Genomic DNA, 26521 nt, shown 5'->3' with positions numbered 1-26521 from the left:
AAAAAGTGAATGACAATAAAATAAACCTGCGAAATTAGAGGGTTAGACGGTGAGGATTTAGGAAAAGAAACAATGCCTAAATATTATTGAATTTGTGGAAATTCGTGACCAAGAACAAGCCGCGTGAATGTATGCTATATGAGCTCAAAACGGCATCCAAAAGCATGGTCGCGATGTAAGACAAAATATTCCTCTAATAAACAAAGCTTTTATACCACGCTTGTCATAATCAGAGCTTATAATTTGTAAATAAATAATTGCTGGATGCGCTGTGACTGACACTGGCAATACGTTTTCCCGGAGCATTCAATGATGTCATTAAACGGTGATGCCACAACTAAGAGCATCGTTCACGAGTTTCTGCATGGACCTAACTAGCCTAGGGCACAGGTTTTCAAGCCCTGGAACAAAATGGGATGCTTTAAGGAAAATGTATAGCCTATGTAAGCAATAGGCCTAAAATAAAAATAACAATTTGTTTTCATTAAAAAAAATATGCGAAACATATCTGACTTAAATAATTAAGCTAACAGATTTAAAACAGAAGTGTGGCGCGGCACTCCATAAACAAGTTCACGGAAAGGAAAGGATGACAACGCGCATTCTGTTTGTTTGCTTTATTTTGCAAAAGCACAAATCTTGTTTTTATTGTGAGTGTGCAAAAATAAAAGTAAACACTTTTGCCGATTATATCTTACTCCAAAAAAATTTTTTATGTTTCAGCAGTTTGATCACGCGCACGCACACACACCCCACATATTCTAGCAATTCAAACTTACATCGCAGTCTTACAACGCAATCATTTTAAATCTGACATTTTCCGGAACAGGATCCAGCAGGATCAAATTAAGCGCTTCAGGACCTGGACAACTTGCCATAGTTGACGGAACCATGAATTCTGCACTCTATCAGAAAATCCTGAAGGAGAATGTCCGGCCATCAGTTTGTGACCTCAAGCTCAAGCGCACTTGGGTTATGTAGCAGGACAATGATCCCAAACACACCAGCAAGTCCACCTCTGAATGGCTCAAGAAAAACTCAATTAAATTAAGGTTTTGGAGTGGCCAAATCAAAGGCTGGACTTAAATCTGATTGAGATGCTTAAACAGTCCATTCATGCTCGTAAACCCTCCAATGTGGCTGAATTAAAACAATTCTGCAAAGAAGAGTGAGCCAAAATTCCTCCACAGCGCTGTGAAAGACTCATTGCCAGTTATCGCAAACGCTTGATGTTGCTGCAAAGCGTGGCACAACCAGTTATTAGATTTAGGGGGCAATTACTTTTTCACGTAGGGCCAGGCAGGTTTGGACAGCTTTTTTCCCTTAATAAAATAAATAATCATTTAAAAACTGCATTTTGTATTTACTTGCATTATCTTTGTGTAATGTTAAAATTAGTTTGATGATCTGAATCTTTTAAGTGTGACAAATATGCAAAAAATTTAAAAAAACAGGAAGGGGGCCAACACTTTTTCACAACACTGTAAATAAAAGAAAACATGGTGCACAAAACTGAAACTGAATATAGAGGGATCCTCATTTTTTTTGTTTCCCAGACAACATTTAAGGTGTGCTAAATATTCAGCTGCTTCTCTCATCTCCTTCCATCCAATTCATTGATTGGCTTCATAAAGAATGGGCCTCACAACTCCAGAATTTGTCCACAACACTGTGCAGGTTTATCAGCGGCATAAAATACTGTTATTGGTTACTAAAAATGAATTCAAGGAGATACAAAGTGCCTCGCTATGTGATTAACCATCTGTTCTACCAGTATCACATCACTGTGACCTCATTTATAAAATTGATTAAAATTTTATTTTATTAAATTTTATATTTATTATTTTCAATGTTCTCTGAAAGAATTCAATATGACATTGACTGCTAAATGTTCATATTGAGCAATAAGGATGGAAAACAACCTGAGACCCGATCATAATAAAAACCTAGAGGCAGGGATGGATGGATAAACAAACAAGGATTGTAATAAATCTGTCCAAGGCACTTGCAATAGGTCAAGGGTCACGAGACTGAATCAGATTAAAAGGCAGATTAATCAAAGCCTCTCTCACAGCACATTATATTCACTGTTCAAACAATCCAAACAATCACAGCTGATATGTCTGACTAGAAAAAGGAAAAAACAAGACTCGTTTTAGCCGATGAGCAGGTAACAGAGAACAGAGAGCCCTCCTGACTGGAATCTGGTGGGAGGTAACATGCGTCAGCAGGGAGAATGTTTTTGGTTATTTTTAAACTGCGGCAAGGGTTTGAGCGAGGGTCTTTGCGGAGAAGTCTTTTTGTGATTATGAGAGCACAGCCTGCTGGGAGTAGAAATAGCAGAAAGTCATCAACACCTTCCCGTCAGTCTGCTGACTAACATTAAACTGCGTGCGTGTTTTCTGCAGTGCACACATTTAGTTCGACAGCTTAATAATTAACATTCTAGACCACTGACACTCCTAATTGAGATTGTAGATAGTGTCAATGGTCCAAGTCCACCTCTGAATGGCTCAAGAAAAACTCAATTAAATTAAGGTTTTGGAGTGGCCAAATCAAAGGCTGGACTTAAATCTGATTGAGATGCTTAAACAGTCCATTCATGCTCGTAAACCCTCCAATGTGGCTGAATTAAAACAATTCTGCAAAGAAGAGTGAGCCAAAATTCCTCCACAGCGCTGTGAAAGACTCATTGCCAGTTATCGCAAACGCTTGATGTTGCTGCAAAGCGTGGCACAACCAGTTATTAGATTTAGGGGGCAATTACTTTTTCACGTAGGGCCAGGCAGGTTTGGACAGCTTTTTTCCCTTAATAAAATAAATAATCATTTAAAAACTGCATTTTGTATTTACTTGCATTATCTTTGTGTAATGTTAAAATTAGTTTGATGATCTGAATCTTTTAAGTGTGACAAATATGCAAAAAATTTAAAAAACAGGAACTTTTTCACAACACTGTAAATAAAAGAAAACATGGTGCAAAAAACTGAAACTGAATATAGAGGGATCCTCATTTTTTTTGTTTCCCAGACAACATTTAAGGTGTGCTAAATATTCAGCTGCTTCTCTCATCTCCTTCCATCCAATTCATTGATTGGCTTCATAAAGAATGGGCCTCACAACTCCAGAATTTGTCCACAACACTGTGCAGGTTTACCAGCGGCATAAAATACTGTTATTGGTTACTAAAAATGAATTCAAGGAGATACAAAGTGCCTCGCTATGTGATTAACCATCTGTTCTACCAGTATCACATCACTGTGACCTCATTTATAAAATTGATTAAAATTTTATTTTATTAAATTTTAGATTTATTATTTTCAATGTTCTCTGAAAGAATTCAATATGACATTGACTGCTAAATGTTCATATTGAGCAATAAGGATGGAAAACAACCTGAGACCCGATCATAATAAAAACCTAGAGGCAGGGATGGATGGATGAACAAACAAGGATTGTAATAAATCTGTCCAAGGCACTTGCAATAGGTCAAGGGTCACGAGACTGAATCAGATTAAAAGGCAGATTAATCAAAGCCTCTCTCACAGCACATTATATTCACTGTTCAAACAATCCAAACAATCACAGCTGATATGTCTGACTAGAAAAAGGAAAAAACAAGACTCGTTTTAGCCGATGAGCAGGTAACAGAGAACAGAGAGCCCTCCTGACTGGAATCTGGTGGGAGGTAACATGCGTCAGCAGGGAGAATGTTTTTGGTTATTTTTAAACTGCGGCAAGGGTTTGAGCGAGGGTCTTTGCGGAGAAGTCTTTTTGTGATTATGAGAGCACAGCCTGCTGGGAGTAGAAATAGCAGAAAGTCATCAACACCTTCCCGTCAGTCTGCTGACTAACATTAAACTGCGTGTGTGTTTTCTGCAGTGCACACATTTAGTTCGACAGCTTAATAATTAACATTCTAGACCACTGACACTCCTAATTGAGATTGTAGATAGTGTCAATGGTCCATTTGAGAGATAGGTGGTGGTAATGCACTTATAAGTCTGCGATCCGCCGTAAAGCAAGAAGACGACGACGACGCGTCACGCGCCGGCTGAAGAAGACGCAAATGCACTCAGGACATTGCGGTGAATCAGAGGTAAAAAACAATATAAATACTGTTCTGTTTCTTGCACAGACTGATCGTTTCGTGTCTTTACACATCAATGTATCGTCACGAGCCGCAGGGTTTGATTTGGTTTTGTTTGTGTATGTTTTTTTGACTCTCAAAGCCATGATTCCCATTCACTTCCATTATATGACTGACAGACTGCAACGGTTTGACTTAAAAATCTTTGTTTGTGTTCTACTGAAGAAACAAAGTCACCTACATCTTGGATGCCCTGGGGGTAAGCAGGTAAACATCAAATGTTCATTTTTGGGTGAACTATCCCTTTAAGTGAGCATACATCTTATGTACATTTTAGAAATTTTCCAGCTTTTTTATGCAATATCCTAAAATATGTATAGAAATGTGTGGATGGCATTGTTATTTTGATATCAGTTTATTCTAAGTAATTTTGTTATATGCTTTTGTTGTTTTTATAAGTAAAAAAAAAATTATAAATTTACATTTTATTTATTTAAGTTTTAGTAATTTTCGTACTTCGGCCATAACATTTTATTTCAGTTAGCAAATTATTATTATTATTATTTTTTTTTTTAGGTTTTTCATCTTGTATTTTATTTCAGCTTCAATGAACAAAAACAACTTTCTTTTGTTTTTGTTTTAGTTAAGGATAACAACACTGGTGGATGGAAACCTGGCTAATGATATTCTTGTCCCAAAATATGGCTTAAGTACGTTCCAGTACAATTTTTTTCACTCTTTTTTTCATCTGCCAGGCAAAAATCATAAATCTGATCACTTAGAAAAGTCATAGCACATCTTGAGCAAGCCACAAAATCCATAGCACAAACTGTGTACAAAGTTTGGCTTAATAGCAATGCAGTGCTTGATAGACCATCATGCATACTACAGTATCTCACAATCTCCAACATTCTACAGTACGTTTCTTGGTTCAGCAGAATTTCAAACAATCTGTGCCATCTGAAAGAAAAAGGCCCAGCATGCACCTCAAAAGGAGGTCACATGATGGGGATTATATTAGGTTTGTCTTAAGATCCACAAACAGTAGATTACAAGCTCACATCTAATTAATTACCATCAGGCCCCAGGGGCCTGCATGTGGACGGGGTGATGGGTGGTGAACTCTGACCCCTGTGCACATATGGAGGGATATGTTGAGCAGAAGAAGACACACTAGAGAAGGGAAAAACAATAGAGATGCCCAAACCATTGTCCGTGTTTGTGTGACCTCATATTTAATCTGCATAAATGTGTAAATATTTATCCTGAGAGCAGACGGTATTGTCCATTGCATGTGACTGCATAAGTGTGGGTTTGCTTATAAAGACTGAACGTAGCTTATATAGCATGCATCACACACAGTGCCCCTCTCCCTGTCGCACAACATTAGTCTGGTGTCTGGACCCCTACAGAGATCAGGACAGCCTCTGTTATTAAACCTGCTCACGGGCTGGAGAGCGAGACGGGGTACCCAGGGAGGGTGAGTGGGAGGCAGAGCAGGATCCTGGCAGACAGGAGGGTCAGAGATGGGCATAACGGGCTGGCCTGAGGCTTTACAGCAGGTCCAACAACCCTCCCGGTTAATATGTGGATGTGTAAACCACACAAACTTCCAGCCCTGGCCCCGAAATGTGCATTCTGTATTAAGACGTACATCTAAAGTGCCAGTTTTCATGGGTGGTGCGTGTACATGAAGAATTGTACAGTAAGAAAGTTATTTCCCTTAACCAGGAAATTAACGTTCTTAGAATTGACAGACAGTTGACCCTGAGAGGTCAGCTAAATATCTACAGCGGATCTAAATATTTATAATTAATTATAACTAGTTATGATTAATTATTCATATTTCCCCATGAGCTGATTCGCTACAACACATTGAGAGCTGTGTTGTCCAATTCACAAACAAATGACTAATGAATCAGTTCTTTTTAATGAGTCAGTCAAAAAGATTAATGAAAGTCTCAAACTTGTATAGCAGTTCGAATCAGACTCACTCAGTTAGTAAATATAGTTCAAAACCATTTCTAAGGTTACAACTGACTCCACTCAATTGCAAATCTTTTTTATTATTATTATTTTATTCAATTCAGAATGAACTTGGAACAATTACTTATAATTAGAAATGCATGCTTGTTTGCAATGTATTTGCATTGTAATAAATGCATTTTATAAAAACATTCAAATATTTCACAAAAATATAAAATAGTAAAAATAAAAATATAGAATATAAAAATATAACTACAAAATATAATGTCACTACAATAACAAAACAATCAAATAGGAACTAATCCACTTCTGAATAACTATCGTTAACGGTTATTTTGTCAACTACAATCTTAAATGTTTAATTTTAGCAGCCCTCTGTAGTCATTTTTTTTTTACTCTGCAGCTTTGATGTCTATATATCAAGACTGAAAAACCACTTCCTCCCCTCAGTAACCCTCTCAAACAACCTTCTTACCTGAAAGTAATATACAAGTAATCAAATGACCCCACTTATCACCAACCTGTTTCCACAGCAACCTCGCATTACTGCGATACTGTATGTATAGATTTAGTTGGGTTCAGATTGTGATGCATTTTCAGCTCTGAGTTGGACGAGTATAACAGCATTACTGAACCATTTATCAGATTATGCTAGTCTGAGGAAGAAAGCAGCTAGTATTACCAATAACCACGTGCAGTTTAGACAAAGGAGACAAAGACATTTCCTTCAGCTTTTCTCTCACGTAATCCCGGAAAAAAAAAAAAAAAAAAAAAAAAAAGAGTATTTGTCTTATTTAGAATAAACCTCACGTCTAAACCATAGTGGATAGAAAGGTGCCGGCATAAACCAGAATCCAAACACCAGACTGCAGCAAAAGTTTTTCACAAGCACTGACTCACCTGAAAAATACAATAAAAACATCAAAACACTTGCCAGGTGTCTGAGGCCTGCAGGCACAGACTGAGCAGAGCTTTGTGAACATTGCTCTCTGGATTACAAAGATACAGAGAGACTTTAGAGTCTTCCTCAGACGCAGAAACATCTGTGTCTGCGGATGAGATACTTAGTATCTAGATACCCTTTGTGCCTGAAGTTCTTAGTAAAGTGTTTTAGCAAAGTAACATATTATAGGTTAATAATTTTAAATATGGACATGTTAAAAGTATATTTTATTTTTTGTGTCTATATTGACTCAATAATGCTCCTCATTCAGAGTTCATGACAATATACTGTATGGTGTCAATAAGACATTCATGTCTTGTAAAGAAAACAACACTGAGGTACTGTTGAGGAACTGTTCAACAAAACCTCAATTCTTCTCAAACCACTATTGGAATCATTATTTCCTCTCCAGTTCCTTGGTGAAATATATTATTGTAGAACAGGATAGCTTATTGACTTACTGATACTACCTCTGGGCAGTGTGTAGGGGAGCTTATTTACCTAGCGTTAACGCCTAATAATGTAGTGTTATGGCAAGGCTGGACAGCTTATTGACTGCGACCCTGCACAGTACATTGGTAGGTTATTAGCAGAGCCATATATCATGCTGACTGTGGAGCCAGTGTCTCTCACCAGCAGAGAATGGCTGCTGTGTGTCTGACAAGGTGCTGATGTGATACTTGCCCTGCATGGAGAGACAATGTATCTAATATGAGCACAATTTCATGTAATTCGTTCCACATGTGTTATCCCTATAAAGACACTAATTTTGATCTTTATGCAAATTTATGGCTGTCAATTGATTAAATTGTAATCAAAGTAATCATCAATTGAATCATTAATTATTAATTAATATATGAATGTAATATATTAATATTAAATGATCTGATTTAACAAAATTCTTAAACGAACCCTGATACACACACAGGCACACACACACACATCACAATTTATATAAAATGTTTATTTACTACATAAATTATTGCATATATTTAATATATAAATGATTAATATGCCAATTAATTAATTAAATGAACAGTCAATTTAATGTTATTTAATACAATTAATTAAATTATTATTAGTATTAGTAGTGTTATCTCATAGTTGAGGTATACCTATGATGAAAATTACAGGCCTCTCTCATCTTTTTAAGTGGGAGAACTTGCACAATTGGTGGCTGACAATACTTTTTTGCCCCACTGTATATATATATATATATATATATATATATATATATATATATATATATATATATATATATATATATACACACTATATATTGTTAGATAGATAATGATTTAATTAATTAGCTTATAAATAAATTATCTATTAAATAATAATAATTATAGTAATAATAATAATGTTTAACTTTAATTAATTGTACTAAATAAAGATTCAATTGACAGCCCTAGTCCATTGTCAAACCTCAATAAATGTGGTCTGGTCTTCAGCACTGTCGCTTTGCCAGAATTGTGGACAATGTCGTCTCTGTCAGTCTCTCTGTAGACTGCAGGCAAGTATAAAGCACAGGTGGACAAGCTTGTCAAGATGAATAAAACAGGACGGCAGCTGGAGAGCAGAGAAGAGCAGACACCTGATGCTGTTAGAGGAAGGCCGGTGACACTGCCACATCACAGGTGTGTTCACGTGGATCTCTGTCTGGATCTTATTACCTTCATGTCCTAGTGACTGAGAAGTGTCCCTTCCCATTTGTGCTAAAAAGAATATCTGCATTTTGATTTTGAACTCTTTTACTGCTCTAAATATATTTTCAAGTGCTTGTAGTACAGTAGATGAGAAGCTGCTTCATAAATAAGCTGACAGTGCATTTTCACGATCTTTTTCTGCTAAGCACAGCACACTATGGACAACAAAAACAAACACACAAACCTCTGTGTACTGACACTTCTGCGACGCAGCATTGTTCTGTTTATGACTGTGACCTGTTAATACAGGCACTGAAATGAATATGCTCCTCTCACCAGTGTGAAAAAGGCCTAATGTTATCACCTACTGTGAATCTCGGATGTAGGATGTTTGTCTAGTTCTGCATCTGTCCCATGTACTTCCACCCCGTCTCTCAACAGTTGTGCTTATGGCTTTGTTTGGGTGTGGCTGTCTGGAGTTCACATACACACACACACACACACACACATGGTACGTGTGCATGGTTCTGACTGTCTGACCTCATCCACTGTTACCACCATCTGGAGACTAACCCTCAGCCATATGGTCACCACAGCAACAGCAATCCCCACTGCCACACGTGCACAAGAGTTTGAGATCCATTCAAACTTAGCGCTCAAAACACTAAGCCACTTACAGACACAACCACACTTGCACATTCATAATGTGTTTTTGATCTCAAATAACGACAAAAACAGACAATTAATAAACCATCTGGTTAGATATGATCTCTGCACCCTCTGAAAAAAGTGCACTAATAGTTACGACATCACAAATATATTCATAAGACAAATGAATGCTCACAAAAACTACTGTTCGAAAGTTTGGGGTCAGTAAGACTTTTTTTTTTACTGTTTTTGAAAGAAGTCACTTATACAAAAATATAGTAAAAACTGTTATATTGTGAAATATTATTACAATTCTTAACTGTTTTCTATTTGAATAGATTTTCCAATGTAATTTATTCCTCTGATGGCAAAACTGAATTTTCAGCAGCCATTATTCCAGTCTTTAGAGTCAAATGATCCTTCAATTATTCTAATATGCTGATTTGGTGCTCAAGACACATTTCTTCTTATTATCAATATTGAAAACTGTGTTGTGCTGCTTAATATTTTTGTGGAAACCCTAATACATTTTTGTCAGGATTCTTTGATTACTAGAAAGTTCAAAAGAACATTATGAAATAAATTTTTTTTCATAATATTATGCATCTTTACTATCACTTTTGATCATTTTAATGAGTTCTTGCTGAAGAAAAAAAAATATTTCTTTAAAAACAAAAATAATTTTTTTGACCACTGGTTATTATATCTTTACTTTTGAATGGTAGTGTATATCCTGCAATAAAGTGTTTTGATGGTATGAGTGCAATGTACCTCTGCTAATCACTAATGAATGTTTTTTTTCCCTTTGGGATTACTTCATAGGCTGATGAGAGCTGGCTGCTAATCCCAAATGATTAAAACTGAAACGCACACACACACACTTTTATACACACAAATACAGCTCACATGTATTTGACAAGTGTTTATACATCTTGGGAGCTAAGTGTATTAAATGGATAGTTCTCTCCCCCCATAAATTCTGTCATCATTTAATCACCCTCATGTGTTTTCAAACTCATATGACCCTTTCTTCTTTGGAACAGAAAAGGAAATGCTAGGCAGAATATAAAGTAACACAAAAATAGTCTATACTGTATGACTCATGTGCTACATTCCAAGTCTTCTGTTATGCTGGTGTGTAATGAAAGTTTTGCCACTCAAAATGACAAAAATGCCCATGTAGTGAATTCCTCTTTCTTCTGCTATCTAATGTAATACATTTAATTATATTTTAGGTAATACATTATTTCTCATGTATTATTATACTGATGAGTTTAGTAGTGCCTCTGCAGATACTCTAGTGACCTTACAGGGTGCCGGTGAATTTATTACTAATATTAAGCAGCTTATATCTGCTTCATATTAGTTGTGGCCTAATGGTTAGAGAGTCGGACTTGTAACCCAAAGGTTGCGGGTTTGAGTCTCGTACCAGCAGGGATCATTTTTAAATAATTTAATGCATCCTTACTGAATATCAAAAATCTTACTGACTCCAACTTTTGAACGGTAAAGTATATTTACAGTACTTTCATATTTGATGTTGATTTGATAGACAACAGCCATAACTGTTCATACTAAAAATGTATTTCAATGAACTGATGAACTTGTAGTATTTGCAGAGTGATTATACATGGTTAAAAGAAAAAAACGCCTTCATAAATAAATGGAAAATCCCGATAAATATCTCACAAATATATTTATATCTACTTTTGTACTATTTTTGTACAGAGTTTTTCACCATCTGTTCCCATTGACTTTCACTGCATGAAAAACAGAAGTATGCTCTCCTTGTAGAAGAAAGAACGTCATACAGGTTTGGACCAACATGACTGAGTAAATGATGATGACAATGTTCAATGTTACATTTTTGGGTGAACCAATCCTGAAGACAAAGCATAAATGTACACTCTTTCTATACAATATAATCAGAAATATGAGACTACAGATCTACACATACACAGATCCATCTGAATTCTAAGGCTTGCCTCCATGCTTTTGTGTTGCTACTCCCACTGAGTTTAAAATGAAACAGTAAAACGAAGTTCTCCCAATTAAACAATGAGTTCTTCCTATATGCACTTCCTCCTTGAGGTGACGAGGAAATACAGATTCTTCCAAGTTCCTTCGCTATTTATGAGATCACACTGACATAGAAAGATCCTCTTCTCATCTCATATGTTCTCCTGAAACCATTCTAGTGTGATGCACAGCACTGCTAAATGCTGTGTTGAATGGAAAGAATGCTAAACAGCTATTCCCAGCACCGCCGCTGACTATAGAGGAACTATACGAACAGCGTGCATTCTCTTCATAATCCGCATATCAACAGCTGGCAGGTCGAGCAAGCATTCTTTTTTTTATTTTGCACCGTCTCTCTCGAAGGCAGCACACACCCTTATGTTTAACACGTTTTTGTGCATGTTTTTGCTTTTAACATAATGCATATTTCTCTGAGAATACGGAATGCCTTTCGGTTATCCATTTTTCGTGTCTCAAAAATGGCCCTATAAATAAGCGTAAAAACAATGTCATCCATGCATAAAGGCCAATATCAGAACCCAGTCTAACATTAGCCACAACTAGTTTAGCAAGTATGCAGTTAAAAATGGGAGCAATGTCATCTCAGTCACGGAATCTCCCCTGTGTTTCTCTCGCACTCTGTTCTTCACTACGCAGTACCTTCCAATTGTATGGTTGTCATGGTGATTGGCCGTATGATAGCACACCTGTGGAGCAGACCGTTCAGTCCAACTCAGACCTGCCTTTGTTCTTTCAATTGCTCTATGATTGTCTTAGCAATATACTGGCTATTGACCTGTCAGCCAACAGTCAAGCAGATGTGCACAGAAAAATCAAATGTAAACATCAGAGTTATCAACTCTCATGGCTGTATGTGCAATTTAACAACTTCAAACCAAATTCAGATTTGTTTTTTAAAGTTATAGTTCATCAAAATGAAAGCTCTGACTACTGTTTTCCTTTTCCTCATATTGTTTCTTTCTTCCGTGGAACACAACAGGGAATTTTTGAAGAACACCCTGGACACGCTTTTCAATATAATGAAAGGGAATGGGACAGTCAAGCTCCAAAAGAGACAAAAAAAGGTTCCCAAAAAAAATCTATATGACTTGTGTGCTACATTCCAAGTCTTCTGAAGCTATATGATAGCTTTGCAGAAAAAACTGACCAAAATTAAAGTCAATATTCACGAACACACTCAATATCTACCAGTTTTGCTTTGTGCATTTATGAAAGTCCATGAGATAAGAAGCAATGATTCATTCACAAAGCTTTCTTTTTAATCAAATCTTTTTAATGAAATTACGCATTTACATCACAAAACCGCCTGAATGATTATGTCACAAATCAGACAGATTCAGTTCAACAAGGTACGGTTTTTTAAATGTTTTTAAGTCTCTTATGCTCAAAAAGGCTGCATTTATTTGATCAAAAATACAGTAAAAAGGTTTTTACTTTAATATATTTTAAAATGTAATATATTCCTGTTACGACAGAGCCGATTTTTTCATGTGATACATTTTTTTGAGGATCCTTTGATGAATCGATCATTTAAATAAAACAAACATTCATTTTAAATATATATATTTTTTTAAATAAAAGTCTTTACTGCCACTTTCAATCAATATATTGCACCCTTGCTGAATAGAAGTTTTTTTTTTTTTTAGACTTATGAATATAGTGAATGATTTGCATGGACCACTTTAATTTTTTTTGTTTCTAATTAGTGACATCAATGGAGAAACACGCATGAGACTATCGATAACAATTACATTTTCTCTCTGTTTTTTTTCCCCCCACATAAAGCTATCCTATCTTCAGGAAAACTTGTAATATAGCACACAATTCGTATGGTCTAGTTTTATAGAGCTATTTTGACCTTTTTAAAGCTTGAAAGCTATGGTCACTATGAACTGTCCTTGAACAGAAAGAGCTTCAAAATTTCTCCTTTTGTTTTTCATGGAAAAAAATAGCAACATCCATGTAATTTGGAACGACATGAGAGTGAGAAAATAAAGACAGAACTTTCACTTGGGTGGACTTCCTTTAAATGTCCCTACAAGAGGAAACAAAGACAATGTGATAAGAATTAAACTGTTAAAAATACAAAACGTTACAATATCCTTCTTTCCACTTGATCTTTCTTTTGCCTTCCTTTGCTTTCTTTCAACTGTCCTTCATGCACTTTTTACAGTGCAAATGGATTATTTTTGACTGTAACTGTTGGGATGATGTTTCCATAATATCCAAGATGTCAAAACAAAAACAGCATGGAAGGCGCATGTTACATCAACATGCCATCCAGATAACCCTGTGTACTATACATAGCATACTCATTAAGCATAGACAAGTGCAGGCACGAATACACACACACACACACACACACACACACACACACAGAGGGGCCCTAGAGTTCAGAACAGCTGCTGAATCCTCAGATCATGCTCATTAAGCATAGACAAGTGCAGGCACGAATACACACACACACACACACACACACACACACAGAGGGGCCCTAGAGTTCAGAACAGCTGCTGAATCCTCAGATCATTGTGCACAGAATGGGCATGTGGGGAAATATTCTTCCCATTCTTCCACTTCCTGCTAAAACTAGCAATACAGCCAATGGGATTTACACCTGCCTGGCACATATGATCTTCCTCACTTATTAGCGGAGGACACAAAGCCACACACTCGACTTATTCAACCAAGATGGTTTAGAAAGGGGGATCAAGAAAATTATTTTGCTTCAAGGGGGTTTCTGCCTATAGACAGTGTCAGTTACTAATAAGACACAGGGTTTCTCTTGAATTCAATATAGTCGCACACACATACTCCTCTGTGCTTTCTTGAGGCATGACAGCCACATAAAACAACATCTCTAGGCTCTGGGGTCTCTCTTGAAGTGCCTGTCTTGTTATTAGCCATGTGTTCTCAGCGTGGAGAGAAAACCTAGAGAGCTACTATAGTGTTGAAAAAAGCCCAGTGGATTTGTTACACTTCTATTCTTCATCTTTTCATTGAGATTTCTCTTGCTGTGTGAAGCCTGCCACATCTTTGAGGGGCCTGTATACCATCTTCACAGACACTGCAAGAGTCCAGATGTACTACTCAAAAAGATAAAATTAAATAAATATTGATCTTTTTTATTACAGCATGTTTCAGCTGGAAAAACAACAACAACAACAAAAAAAAACCTATGACTTACATTCCAGAAAATATGGCATATAAAATATAGCATATGTCATGAAACTCCAAACATTCCAACTAATAATTTCTGTGTGGCTATAAATTGTACTTTTGGCAAACTCTGCAAACTTACTGGTAAAAGTACATTTTAGTTTATATGTTCCCTGGGAATCAAACCCACAACCATGATGTTGCTAGCTTCATGCAGTAATGTCAATATTGGAAGAGCTCAAAAAGCACAGGACCATTTAATCCCTTCACAAAAAAAGAAATAAAATACACATTTGCAGCCCATCTCACCTCAAATAAATTAAGAAATATAAAAGTGTAGCATTACATTGTTCATAATAATAATAAACCATCTAGTCCACTAATCTACTTGCTTTTTTTTTTTGCAAACAATAGAGGAATGTGTCTGTCTTTGTTCATTTCATTCACCCATCATACCCTTTAACCATAATCACATGCTTCATTGCTCATGGCTTGAGAAACACTTCCTTCAAGTTGCTCAACGAACCTCGGCAAAGTATTAGAACTATTTTATATCAAGAGTGATGGCACGACTCATATTAAACCATGGCAGATTTATAGCAAACGAGATTATATATCCTACTCTGAATTCAAAATAGAAAAAAAAAAAAAAAACATGCATCACAATAAAATTAAAAAAAATATATATGTTTCTCTCCATTGGCCCCCAAAAGTTGCATAACTGGTCCCCATCTGTTTAGGGAACACCATTATCTGCTGGCATGAAGGATTGTATGGCCACTCAGTGGGATGAGCTCATACTAAAAGCCAGATCAATCTCTGTCTCAGTCTAAAAGCCCCAGTCAGAGATATGCGGATGGGGTCGAGATCTGATTAGGGACCTCTGACAATCCCACCAGCTCACGGGATACATCACATCCTCGTGCCAATCAAGCTATTCACAACCAGTCTGTTACATTTATGGTTAGCAGAAAACCTTAAAAACAGCTGTGTTTGTTCTCAGTTTCTGTGTTTATATATATATACTGATTGTGTTGCTGGGATTATTATAACATTCACAAGACAATTATGTAAACCCAAATGCAATTAAAAATCAATCAATTTGCCTGAAGTTCAAATAATGTTTGACATCTGTCAGATTGCCTGATTTAAATGGGATAGTTCACTCAAAAGTGAAAATCATTCATCTGTAATCATTTACTCAGACTCTTGTTATTCCAAACCTGTAATACTTTCTTTTGTCATGCTGCAATAGAATCCTTCAATTTGTTACCTGCAAGTTATTTTACCACAGAGTGAAAAAGTGTAAATAGCCGAATATCATATTAATCGTAATTTTACTTTAAAATACTGCCAAAGTACAGAACAGAAGTACAGAACATTTTCAGGTGAAAATCAGTAAAAGGACAATCCTTTTAAGTTCCTAAGTGACACATCACATATTCTGTCTGATGGCGTTTTATTATTATTTTTATGTATGATCCTGTGCTCATACATCTGTATGTAAGGGATAATGTACTTCCAGCCAGTTGTTATCGCAGAATACAGGATCTTGTATCACCCTGAAGGGGGTTATTCAGCGATAACAACTGGCTGGATGTACATTATCCCGCTTATTACACGGATACTTGCTACATAAGTAAATAATTAGACGCAAAATATTGATATGAGTTTAAATATTTGAACGCAAAGCTTCCGTGAAGACAGCAGCTGCGAGCAAGCGGCAAGTTCAAACTAGACAGACATTTAAGGGACATACAGCTTATTACAAAACATTTCACCACATAAATAATTAAGGCAATAAAAGATATTGATTTAAGGCGAAAAAATTTTAAAATCTTACCAGTTTGTTAGTTACCTTATAATCCATTACAGTGTACAAAACAATTGTCGCAAAAAGGCAGCAGCTGCGCTTGTATGAAACGAGAGAGTGAGTCCGCCAAGCCAGGATGACACAGGCTAATTAAATAATTGTACACATAATATTGCATTGAGTTTTAATATTTTATTAGCTAACCAAACGCAAAGCTTCCACAATGAAAAACTGTTCCTAGCAAGAGTATAGCACCGACTTCAGTTACCGGGATGAGTGTCGCGACTAACCAATCAGAATCAAGTATTCCACAGAGCTGTGTAATAATGCTTTTTAACAATGTAAATGTCTATACTGTGACCTTTGATATATTGCATCCTTGCTGAATAAAATGTAAAAAATCTTACTGACCCCAGACTTTTGAACAGTAGTGTGTATCAGTGAATAACTTAAATGTTTGCCTCACAAAAGCTTATCTCACAAATCACACGTTTGGAATGACATGAGGGTAAGAAAATAATGACAGAACTTTGCTTTGGGTGAACTTCCTTTAAATGTCCTTACAAAAGAAGAAAAAGACATTGTGATAAGAATGAAACGTGTTACAATATCTTTCTTTCAACTTGATCTTTCTTTTGCCTTCCTTTTCCTTCAGTGTCAGTACATTGTAAATAGTGTTAGTCGTTTTTACAGGGGGAAAAAATGCTACAGTAAAAGCCTGTTAATTGGTTACCCGTAATTTATCTTACTATATGGAGTGAAAAAAAATTTTTTTTTGTAACTGTAAAATGCTGTCAAATTTATGGGTTTTGCAAGTAAAACTATGAATTACAGTATTGGTCTTGTTTTATGGACAGGCCACCAGGCCAACCTGGTATTGCATATTGCTTGTTGTCATTTTTTTACATTTATTCATGGCATTTACATTTTGGGTTAACTATTCCACAGCAGTTCTTCAGGCAGGCGACGGTAATCTATTCTGTTCAAATATGCAGGCATCACGCATTTAAAACTACATTCCTAAGAACGTGTCCTGCCGGTTGTGAACTGGTTCATTCCTGTGAACTGGTGTTATCTATTAACACTGATCAGAGGGAAGGAACGTAAGCATTTGTCACCCAGATGCTTTTATCATGACCTGAGGAGGGTGAGAGCTACAGATAAGTAGGTACATTTCTAAAGACTGGAAAATGTGTATGTGAAGGAGTGAAAGCGAGCTTAATGATCAAAACAATGAACAACAGCAGTAAATGGGAATTGGGGGAACTCTACAAATCCAAGTCGGGAAGAGAGCTGGTACAAGGACAAGGGGGACTAATCTGAAGCCACCTTACTCTTTAAATAGAAAAATAAGCATTTACTAATACTGATTATTAGCTGAAAACAGTGAGCATTTCATCACCAACTTGTCAGCATGCACAAACACAAGGACTGTGAGGACAACACTTTTTTGTAACAACATTTCAACCTAAAAGTGAAAATTCTGTCTTTATTTTCTCGCCCTCGTGTCCTTAATATTGTTATTTTGTCTGTGGAGTGCAAAATGAGAATTTAAGAATCTTTACGACAGCTCTTTTTCATACAATGGGAGTTCATATTACGGCAGTTAAGCTCATGACAAAGAAATCACAGAAATGCACCACGTATGAAATGCACGACTCGTTCATTATATTTCGACTTTTCTGAAGTCAGATGATAGGTTTGTGTGAGGGAAAAATATCAATTAAGTTATGATGTACTGATAATGTTCCCTTACGATGCATTTATAGTCATATATAATGAAATAAATGACAGAGCCTTTTCATTCATATTGTGACGTACAAAAAGAAAGAAATGTGGGGTGGGACTTGCTTTTATCCATCGGTTGTTGATTGGGTGGAGGCAGATCTGAATGTGAGCTTGAGGCTAATTGTAAGAAAGTGGCAGAATTTTATTGGGCAAAATTATTGAAATGAGAGAAGTCTTTCGTTTGGCTGGAAGATTGAGTTAAGATATATTATCTAAAGGGTTAGTTCACCCAAAAATGAAAATTCTGTCATTAATTACCCTCGTGTTGTTCGAAAACCCGTAAGACGTTTGTTCATCTTCGGAACACAATTTAAGATATTTTTGATGAAATCTGAGGGCTCTCTAACCCTCCCATAGGCAGCAAGGTAACTACCACGTTCAAGGTCCAGAAAAGTACCAAGATGATCGACAAAGTAGTCCGTGTGACATCAGTGGTTCAACTGTAAAGTTACGAAGCTACGAGAATACTTTTTTGCGCAAAGAAAACAAAAATAACGACTTTATTCCACATTTTCGTCTCTACTGCGTCACTTGTGGACGCACGTTCACGACAGTACCATGACGCGAGCGTGTGGTGGCGCTGACCCAGATCCGGCATGACCCAGATGACATCATTACACCGGATCTGGGTCACCGCCGCCACACGCTCGCATCATGATACTGTCGTGCCAATATCTTAAACTGTGTTCCAAAGATGAACGAAGGTCTTATGGGGTTGGAACAACACGAGGGTGAGTAATTAATGACAGAATTTTCATTTTTGGGTGAACTAACCCTTTAAAAATTATGAGGTCAAACATATTTGACAAAACATTGTTTTTATGTGCTGGTTGTTTTCAATGAACTTGTTATCCAGTTCACAAATTGGACTGATTGATTAATTCACAAACAAGAGTGATTCTTTAAAAAAAAAAATCAATGTTCTTTCAATGTTTTTTTTTTTTTGGATGAATTAACATGGACAAACTTTTCAAATCCTTTTCTGTCCTCTGTCACACAGGATACAGTGGTGAATAGTTGGCCACTTTGGTACATGGTGCAAACTAGGGCTGCACGATAAATAGCATGCGATATTTAACGCGCATCTTGTCAGTAAAGCCATTCTGCAACCAGCAGTAAATCTCAATCACGTGCGCGCTTTCACATGGAGCAGCATTAACTACACAGAGCCTTTGTTCACCGACAAGCTGCGCAAAACTTGCGCAAAATATGATCGTGGTTTTGCGCAGCTTGTCAGTGAACAACGGCTCTCTGTAGTTAATGCTGCTCCATGTGAAAGCCCGCAGGTGATGGAGATTTACCGCTGATTAAAAACCGACTTTACTGACAAGATGCGCGTTAAATATCGCATGCGATTTATCGTGCAGCCCTAGTGCAAATTGATATTTCGGAGCAGTTTCCAGGGCAGGGAGTCAAATCTAGTTGCATGGACTTGTAGCACTATAATGGACTTTCTGGCTCTGAGTGATGACTAGCTCAGACAGATATATCTACTCTTCAAAGGCAGTGCCAGTTTAAGGCTATCACTACGCTTGGCGACCATCTTGGTAACACCACTGAGTATCTATTTTCTATATATGCCACCACTCAAATGTTTGGAATCAGTAAGGTGTAGGTAAGTACAGTAAGGTCAGTGTAGGTGGCTGCAGGTGGCTGTTTTCATTGTTGATGCATGTGGTTTCACACATTAAGGCAATAATCCCTATGCTTGCAATGAAAAGCTGCAAATATATGGTTGGCTGTTATGTCACCTTTAGTTAGGAAATTACATCATGCATACATAACCCCATACATGTAATCAGTAAGCAAGCTGTATTAGTCTAATTATTAACAATTAACAATAAATAGTAACAACTAAGATTTTGATTAATCATGTAAGGGTGTGTATGAAGGTACGTCGGTTTAAATCTAAATAAGTATCGAGTTTCTCATTACAGAATTACTATGAACACATAATGAGGTCCATCTGTTATGCAAATTATGATTACATAATGCAGGAGTATTATTGCTGTCTCTTTCCCACACAAATCACATCCATAAGAGCTTGCAGAAGCCAAAGTGGTGGAAACCACTGCAGTATGTAAGCACCTTATCCTTTCTTTCCACATTTTATCTCTCCCTAATGTCTTAAGAGGCAACCCTTCACACATACACACACTATGACAGTCTCCCATCTGAAACAATTAGTCTGTCCCAAAAGAACCCACTTTGTGTCATTTATGTCAATAACATTGGTTCCTGAATTTCCCTTATACTACATTCGATGTTGGCATCCACCCAACAGCTGTACATGCACACTGTAAATGTATGAGTAATATGCTATAGATTTTATATTTACATTTAGGTGCAAGGTTCACACATGATGGGCTGCCAAAAACATCTCCAGATTCTCTCAGACAAACATCCACAGCTCAGTGCCACTTTATAGATAATTTCCACCATAACTTCATAAAAACATAAACTCCACCAAATCTGCACAAGCTGTATTATTTATACACTATTATAGTATATAGTACACTCATAGTATTTATTAATATTATTCATATTTTGATTGAGCATTTTTTTGTATTTTGAGTTTTCATAAAAAATTTTGTTTTAGTCATTTCTTAGTCATGTGCTCCAGTCAAGTTTTTTTTCTTTTTTTGTTTGTTCGTTTATTTTTTTTTAAGTTTTAGTAAAACTTAATGTTTTACTTAAAAACTTCGACTTAATGTATTATTTTTGCCCAGGCAACGATTTTAATTATTTTAGATATTTTAAAGTTTCTAATTTTTACATTTATTTTACATCATCTAATATTTATATACAGTTTTATTTCAATTTCAAATATCAAAAATTATTTTTAATAGTTTATTTTTAGTTAAAAATAACAACACTGTTCTGCAGGATACAGGATATCAATAAGAGTCTAGTACTTTTCCATCCATGTAACACATCTTACCATGTTTGCATTCCAATAATTCCATAGATTTCCCTTAAAATCTCTTCCGAAAGATTCCATCTGGCCCTAAATATCATCAACAGCTGTAGGAGCTAGTTGAAACTTGATGTTCGAATAATACAATTTTCACATAGCTAACAAGCGATTAATCTGATTTAATCCCTTGGCTAAATAAAATAGTTCCCTTTTTGAGTCTTTAAAAACTCAGAACAATGGTGCTCAGTTCCTTTCACAGTGGATTAGAAAGAAACAAACAGAACAATGAAATAAAGAAAGAACAATTTGACAACGAGAAAAACATTCCTAATAGCATTAGCGAAACATTTCCTCAGTGCTGCGGTTCAGATTTAATAAAACTCATTTAGTGTGACAAGGCATTAAGAGTGATGAAGAAACAGGAAGAGAGAGCGAGAGGGTTGTGAAGTTGACAGAAAGAGAATATAGACAAGAAAGGACATCAAGAAAGCGTCAAAGAGGGAGAGGGAGAGGGAGAGAGAGATGAGGGTGTGGGCTCATCACTCCTCCGCACCGCTATCAGACTCTGCACCTCGGGGCTGGCGCAATGCCACTACACTCATGAAACAGAGATGGGCCCCGACTGGCACCATCTAACGTTAACGCCCACCCATCATAACATCTCATCACAGCCCATAACGGTCCTCATCCTTGTGCATAACATTACACTGCTGGAATGACTTTTTATTCCCTCTGGAGTCAAATATGGATAACGACATATGACAGCAAAAGATGATGCATCATTTTAATGCCTAACTCTCACACATGTATCAGCTATGCTATATCCCCTTTCCATGTGCGCAAAAAATGAATTTTTAACAATTTAGCAATATCAAAATACATACATATATTTCATCCAAAATATTCTCCCAGATCCTGGTTTGATTTTGTGTGGTTTCTGCACTGCTAGAGCTCCAAATTGCAAAAATAATGTTTCAAACACTTAAACTCCTATGAATGCACCAGCAAAGATTCATTAAATTAATCAAAAGTGACTGTAAAAACATTTATAATGTCAAAAATTAAATGTTGTTCGGTTTGTTCTGTTGAACTTTCTAATCATCAAAGAACCTTGAAAAAAATGTGTAACATTTTCAATGTATTAGGCAGCACAATATTGGCAATCAATATTGACAATAATAGTAAATGTTTCTTGAGTACCAAATCAGCATATTAGAATGATTTCTGAAGGATCATGTGACAACAGCTTTGCCATCACAGTAATAAATTACTATTTTTACTGTATTTTTGATCAAATAAATGCAACTTTGGTGACCATAAGAGACTTGCTTGACTTAAAAAAATGTTTTTTTAAACTTACTGACTCAAACCCATTCACATTCAGGTGTTCATTGGTTGGACAAACAGGAAGCCCCTTCTCAAACTCAAACTATACTGTAGGTTCTTGTCATGATCGCCCAAACAAACCAATTTCAATTCTGTTTGATAGTGCAGAATTTACACACTTTGCCTTTAAGCTTCAAAGCTATATCAACCATTTGACCTTGTTGTGATATACATGCAGTGTAGTGAGTTACCTCTCCTTTGAATGATAATCCGAAGCAGTGGATTGGCCGAGGACAGTGCTTTGTGGAAGTTGTCATCATTGTTGATTGGAAGTAGATCTCCATGGATGTCGGCATATCCCAGCAGCACGTCCACTCCGGGGATCCGGTGAATGGTCTGCAGCAGTTGGTAGAATTCCTGGAAGCCACCGGCTCCTTTCCTCTTCAGGGCAAACCTGCGGTACTCCGCCTCAAACTGCAGGACAACCACAATCATGTTAAATTATATCAATAAACACTACAGGCTCTTAATGCACAGCACTTAGCTTTGTAGATCAATTATGACATCGACTGATTATGACCCTGTAAATTATGCAAATGTAATCCATGTTTTTTTTTTCCAACTGAAACTTGGACAGTGACTTTACACACAGATGCGTCTTTGGGTGAAGAGTCTGTAGACACATTCAGTGCCAGTTCCTCGTACCAATTTCACTTGCTCCTGCAGCTGCAGAGCTGTTTGATGTGCACTTGCAGCTCGGAGGAAGCCATTAAGGTAAAAAAAAAAGAGCAGTGAGGAACAAAGGGAGGGTCAAGCTAATCAAGTGCTACAGATAAAGGGAAAGATGAGAACAGTGGCATTAAAAAGCTGAGCTTCTCCAGACCACACACACACACACACACTGAGCGGATGGGGAATTCATCTCAAGAGCTCAGCTGAACATATTGGACAAAATCTGTCAGATCGCTCAGTTTATGAGGAGGAATTGCATCCGAGCCAAAGATTTTCTCCAGTATCCATGGAGCATACCTTACATATGGAAATGGAGAATACTAGTGAAAATATACAAGGCCATATTGTAAATCATTTGAATATGGAGTCATTCAGCAGGCCACAGCCAGTGTTTTTATTAGAGCCCATTCACAAAAATAATATCAAAGGCTTTTTCCTGTGGTAGATATAACAAGAATTAATTTTCCTAATTAATGCTGTACAGTTGCTTTGACACAATCTGTATTGTTAAAAAAGTGCTATATAAATAAAGGTGACTTTACTTGACTTGATGCGTTTTCATTCTATAATCCTGTTTGTTTCTCTCCTATACTTTCATCTTGTTAAAATTAAGAAAGGAAAAGTCCTACATGTCCTACAAAGACTACATGTCCTCTCCTAGTATACATCCTTGGTCTTACTGTGAACAATTAATCGTGCAAGTTATTCTTATAAATAGTTAATAAGTTCGTCTTTTATCTCTTATTAAAATAACAACTTGCTTCACCTCTAAAACATCTTTCCTTTTCAGCTGTCATGTGACCGCTTTCACAGTCCAATTAATTCTTGATGGATAAAATCAGGTCTTCTTACATTTCCCCCCCCCCCTCTTGTTGAATATCCTGTTTCACTCATGAATGTGTCACATTACAGAAGTAAAATGTTAATCTGTCAATAAAAGGACTGTCATTTTAGAGATGAAAATACAATTTTTAATCAATAAATTTTTTTTCACACACATTGCACAACATATTTGAATATATGCATTATCATCCCGCTTGAAAATATTTACATCACCTCCCCCTTCAAAACAAGCATCAACAACTTTGAACTTATTAGTCTTATTTTGTGCAAAAAAAGTGCTGTTATGTGGGACCACCACAGTAACCATAGCAATACAGATAAAAAGGCCATACCTGTCATACCAATGAAAACATGGCCTGTCAGAGAAAAGACATCAGTATGAATTGTTCAACACAGACCTCAAACTACATGCTCACTGAAAACACCATTCATTTGCAACAGGATCCCATCAAGAGCTAGAAATGTAGAAAAGAAAACATTTCCTTCCAATTTCCTCTCAGGAAGAAAAGAGTGTCACCAAACACATTGCACTGCCTGTTATGAAAACCAAAACCTCAAGCAGGAGGATTCAGGTGATTGAATTAGCCAGTTCAGGCAAAAATAATAATATATGACACTATATTACATCCAGGCCTGCATGGAACTTCACTTGAATCTTTCTAAACAGCCCTCTTCTGTTTACTGTTCTCCTCTCACATATGCACTGCACACCCAACATTTCTCAAGAATGGAGGGATAATAAAACATATCCTGCTCTGTTTGGCAGATTGTGGTCGAGGTTTTCCAATAAGGATACTGGGCACATTGACAACAAACTACTCCAAAACATCAGAGACCAACAATCTGTGTATTTAGTAATAATAGAGGCCATGAGAAACGTAATAAAATATATGAACTATTTTAAACAGACATCAATAGTTATAGCTGTTTGCCTGTTAATATTAATTTATGCATCATCAGATGTAATATACTAAAGACTATATCCTCCCATAAATGAGGCCTTTTTTACACATCTGTATGGCCTGAGATGAACCGATTTATTACAATGACATTTTAATTTAGACAATTGTCGAGTACTATTATACAACAGTGGATCTAAGGAGGTCAGAGGCAACTAGTAGGCCTCAGCAAACCTGGAAAATAACGTAAATTAATATAATTATTTTATATATTCCATAAATAACGCCAAGCTTTGAACTATTTTATTGGGTAGAAGTTGTGAGTTAAAATATTTTACAAATCTTTTGATTATACTTGATCCAGTCCAGCTTTTAGTGTTGCGTTGCATAGTGACACTGAAAGCTGGATGCTTTGGCTTCTTTTGGAACTATTTTCACCCGCAGATATGAAATACACTAACTGGTCAATATTTGTCTGAAACATAAGATATTTAAATATCCATAGAGCAACATCACTGGCAATGCTTCTGTAGCACTGAATCATCAACAAGGTTATAATCACCTGTGGCCTCATGCCAGCTGTATTCCAAACAAATGCACTTTTGCTCGTGTTATTGCTTATTAATATACCTGCTTACTTGTTGTAATCGAAGAAAACAGTGGAATTTTTCTTGTGTATAGAAACTGCACTGAGTTGATGTAGTACACAGCTCTGCTAATATTATTATTAATGCCCCTCAGATGCATCATTATGATCGGATTCTTCCTAGACCGCGGGATTCGGTTTTTCGTTATTGGTATGTAACATGCATAATTGATCAACAGGGCCCAGTCGCCTCATTGCGCACGTCTGTTTATCGGTAGGATATGATCCTTCTTCACACTGCACCAGAACCACATTTCACATCACACGTGATCCCAGCCAAACGCGCTCGTCTCGCGCCTCGTAGTCTGACACATACAGCACCATCAGCGTTTCTCTCTATGGATGGATTAGTACACAAACCCCAACACTGATGCGCCGGATTGAAAGCCCTCCAAATACGGGCACGCTCCCGTGGAGGGCTGCGTAAACAGCAGTTTACATATGCACGCTGTCAAACGCAGCCTAATGCAATATTTATGGGATTCACTTACTTTGCTCTTCACCTCCACCACACTCTCCTCGTTTTTCAGCGGCGTCCTGTGATGCCGTGCCATGTTTGCGATATATATATATATATATATATATTCCCACGGGCAGTATCGCACGAGAGTGCCCCTAGATACAGGAGTCCGCAGCCAGAGATCGTGTACGCAGCATGAGTGAACTGACAGTCGAGACCCGCAATACTGTTTCACAAGCACGGACTGATTTGTCCAGGCGGTGGGCGGGGCCAGTGGCTTTCAATAACACTGACGTCAGGCGGAACGCCGCTAGAAGGCGTGGTCGTGCGTAGTATCACATGTAAGCCTAATGCTCCTCTGGCCTCTCAGGGTGGGATATAAGAATTCCTTATGACTCAATGACCTCATTGAGGTCAAAGATATTAATAACGATATAAAAAATGACATCATGACTATTAACAGAAATTTTTGCAAAATTTCCACTCAACAGAAAAGATCCACAGGAAATATCAGGATTGTTATGTGATGGTTGCTTTCCAAACTCATGATGTCTTTATCCCTGCATGGGGTTGCTGTGAAAACGT

General features: G+C 36.8%; 1 protein-coding gene across 1 annotated transcript in view; it reads right to left on the bottom strand.

The window, feature by feature from the left end:
* Positions 1-26179, bottom strand: part of LOC107583728 (partitioning defective 6 homolog alpha-like) — a 33700-nt gene extending 7521 nt beyond the window's left edge. Inside the window, exons 1-2 of the mRNA XM_016270022.1 lie at positions 25968-26179; positions 22608-22830 (exon numbers count right to left, since the gene is read on the bottom strand). Coding sequence (XP_016125508.1) covers positions 22608-22830; positions 25968-26030 — 286 coding nt within the window. The 5' untranslated portion in view covers positions 26031-26179. The remainder of the gene's footprint in view (positions 1-22607; positions 22831-25967) is intronic.
* Positions 26180-26521: the final 342 nt, after the last annotated feature.

Source organism: Sinocyclocheilus grahami, unplaced genomic scaffold (genome assembly GCF_001515645.1).
Source record: "Sinocyclocheilus grahami isolate Dianchi unplaced genomic scaffold, SAMN03320097.WGS_v1.1 scaffold55.1, whole genome shotgun sequence".
Taxonomy (NCBI): Eukaryota; Metazoa; Chordata; class Actinopteri; order Cypriniformes; family Cyprinidae; genus Sinocyclocheilus; species Sinocyclocheilus grahami.
This window is presented reverse-complemented; position numbering and strand designations above follow the sequence as displayed.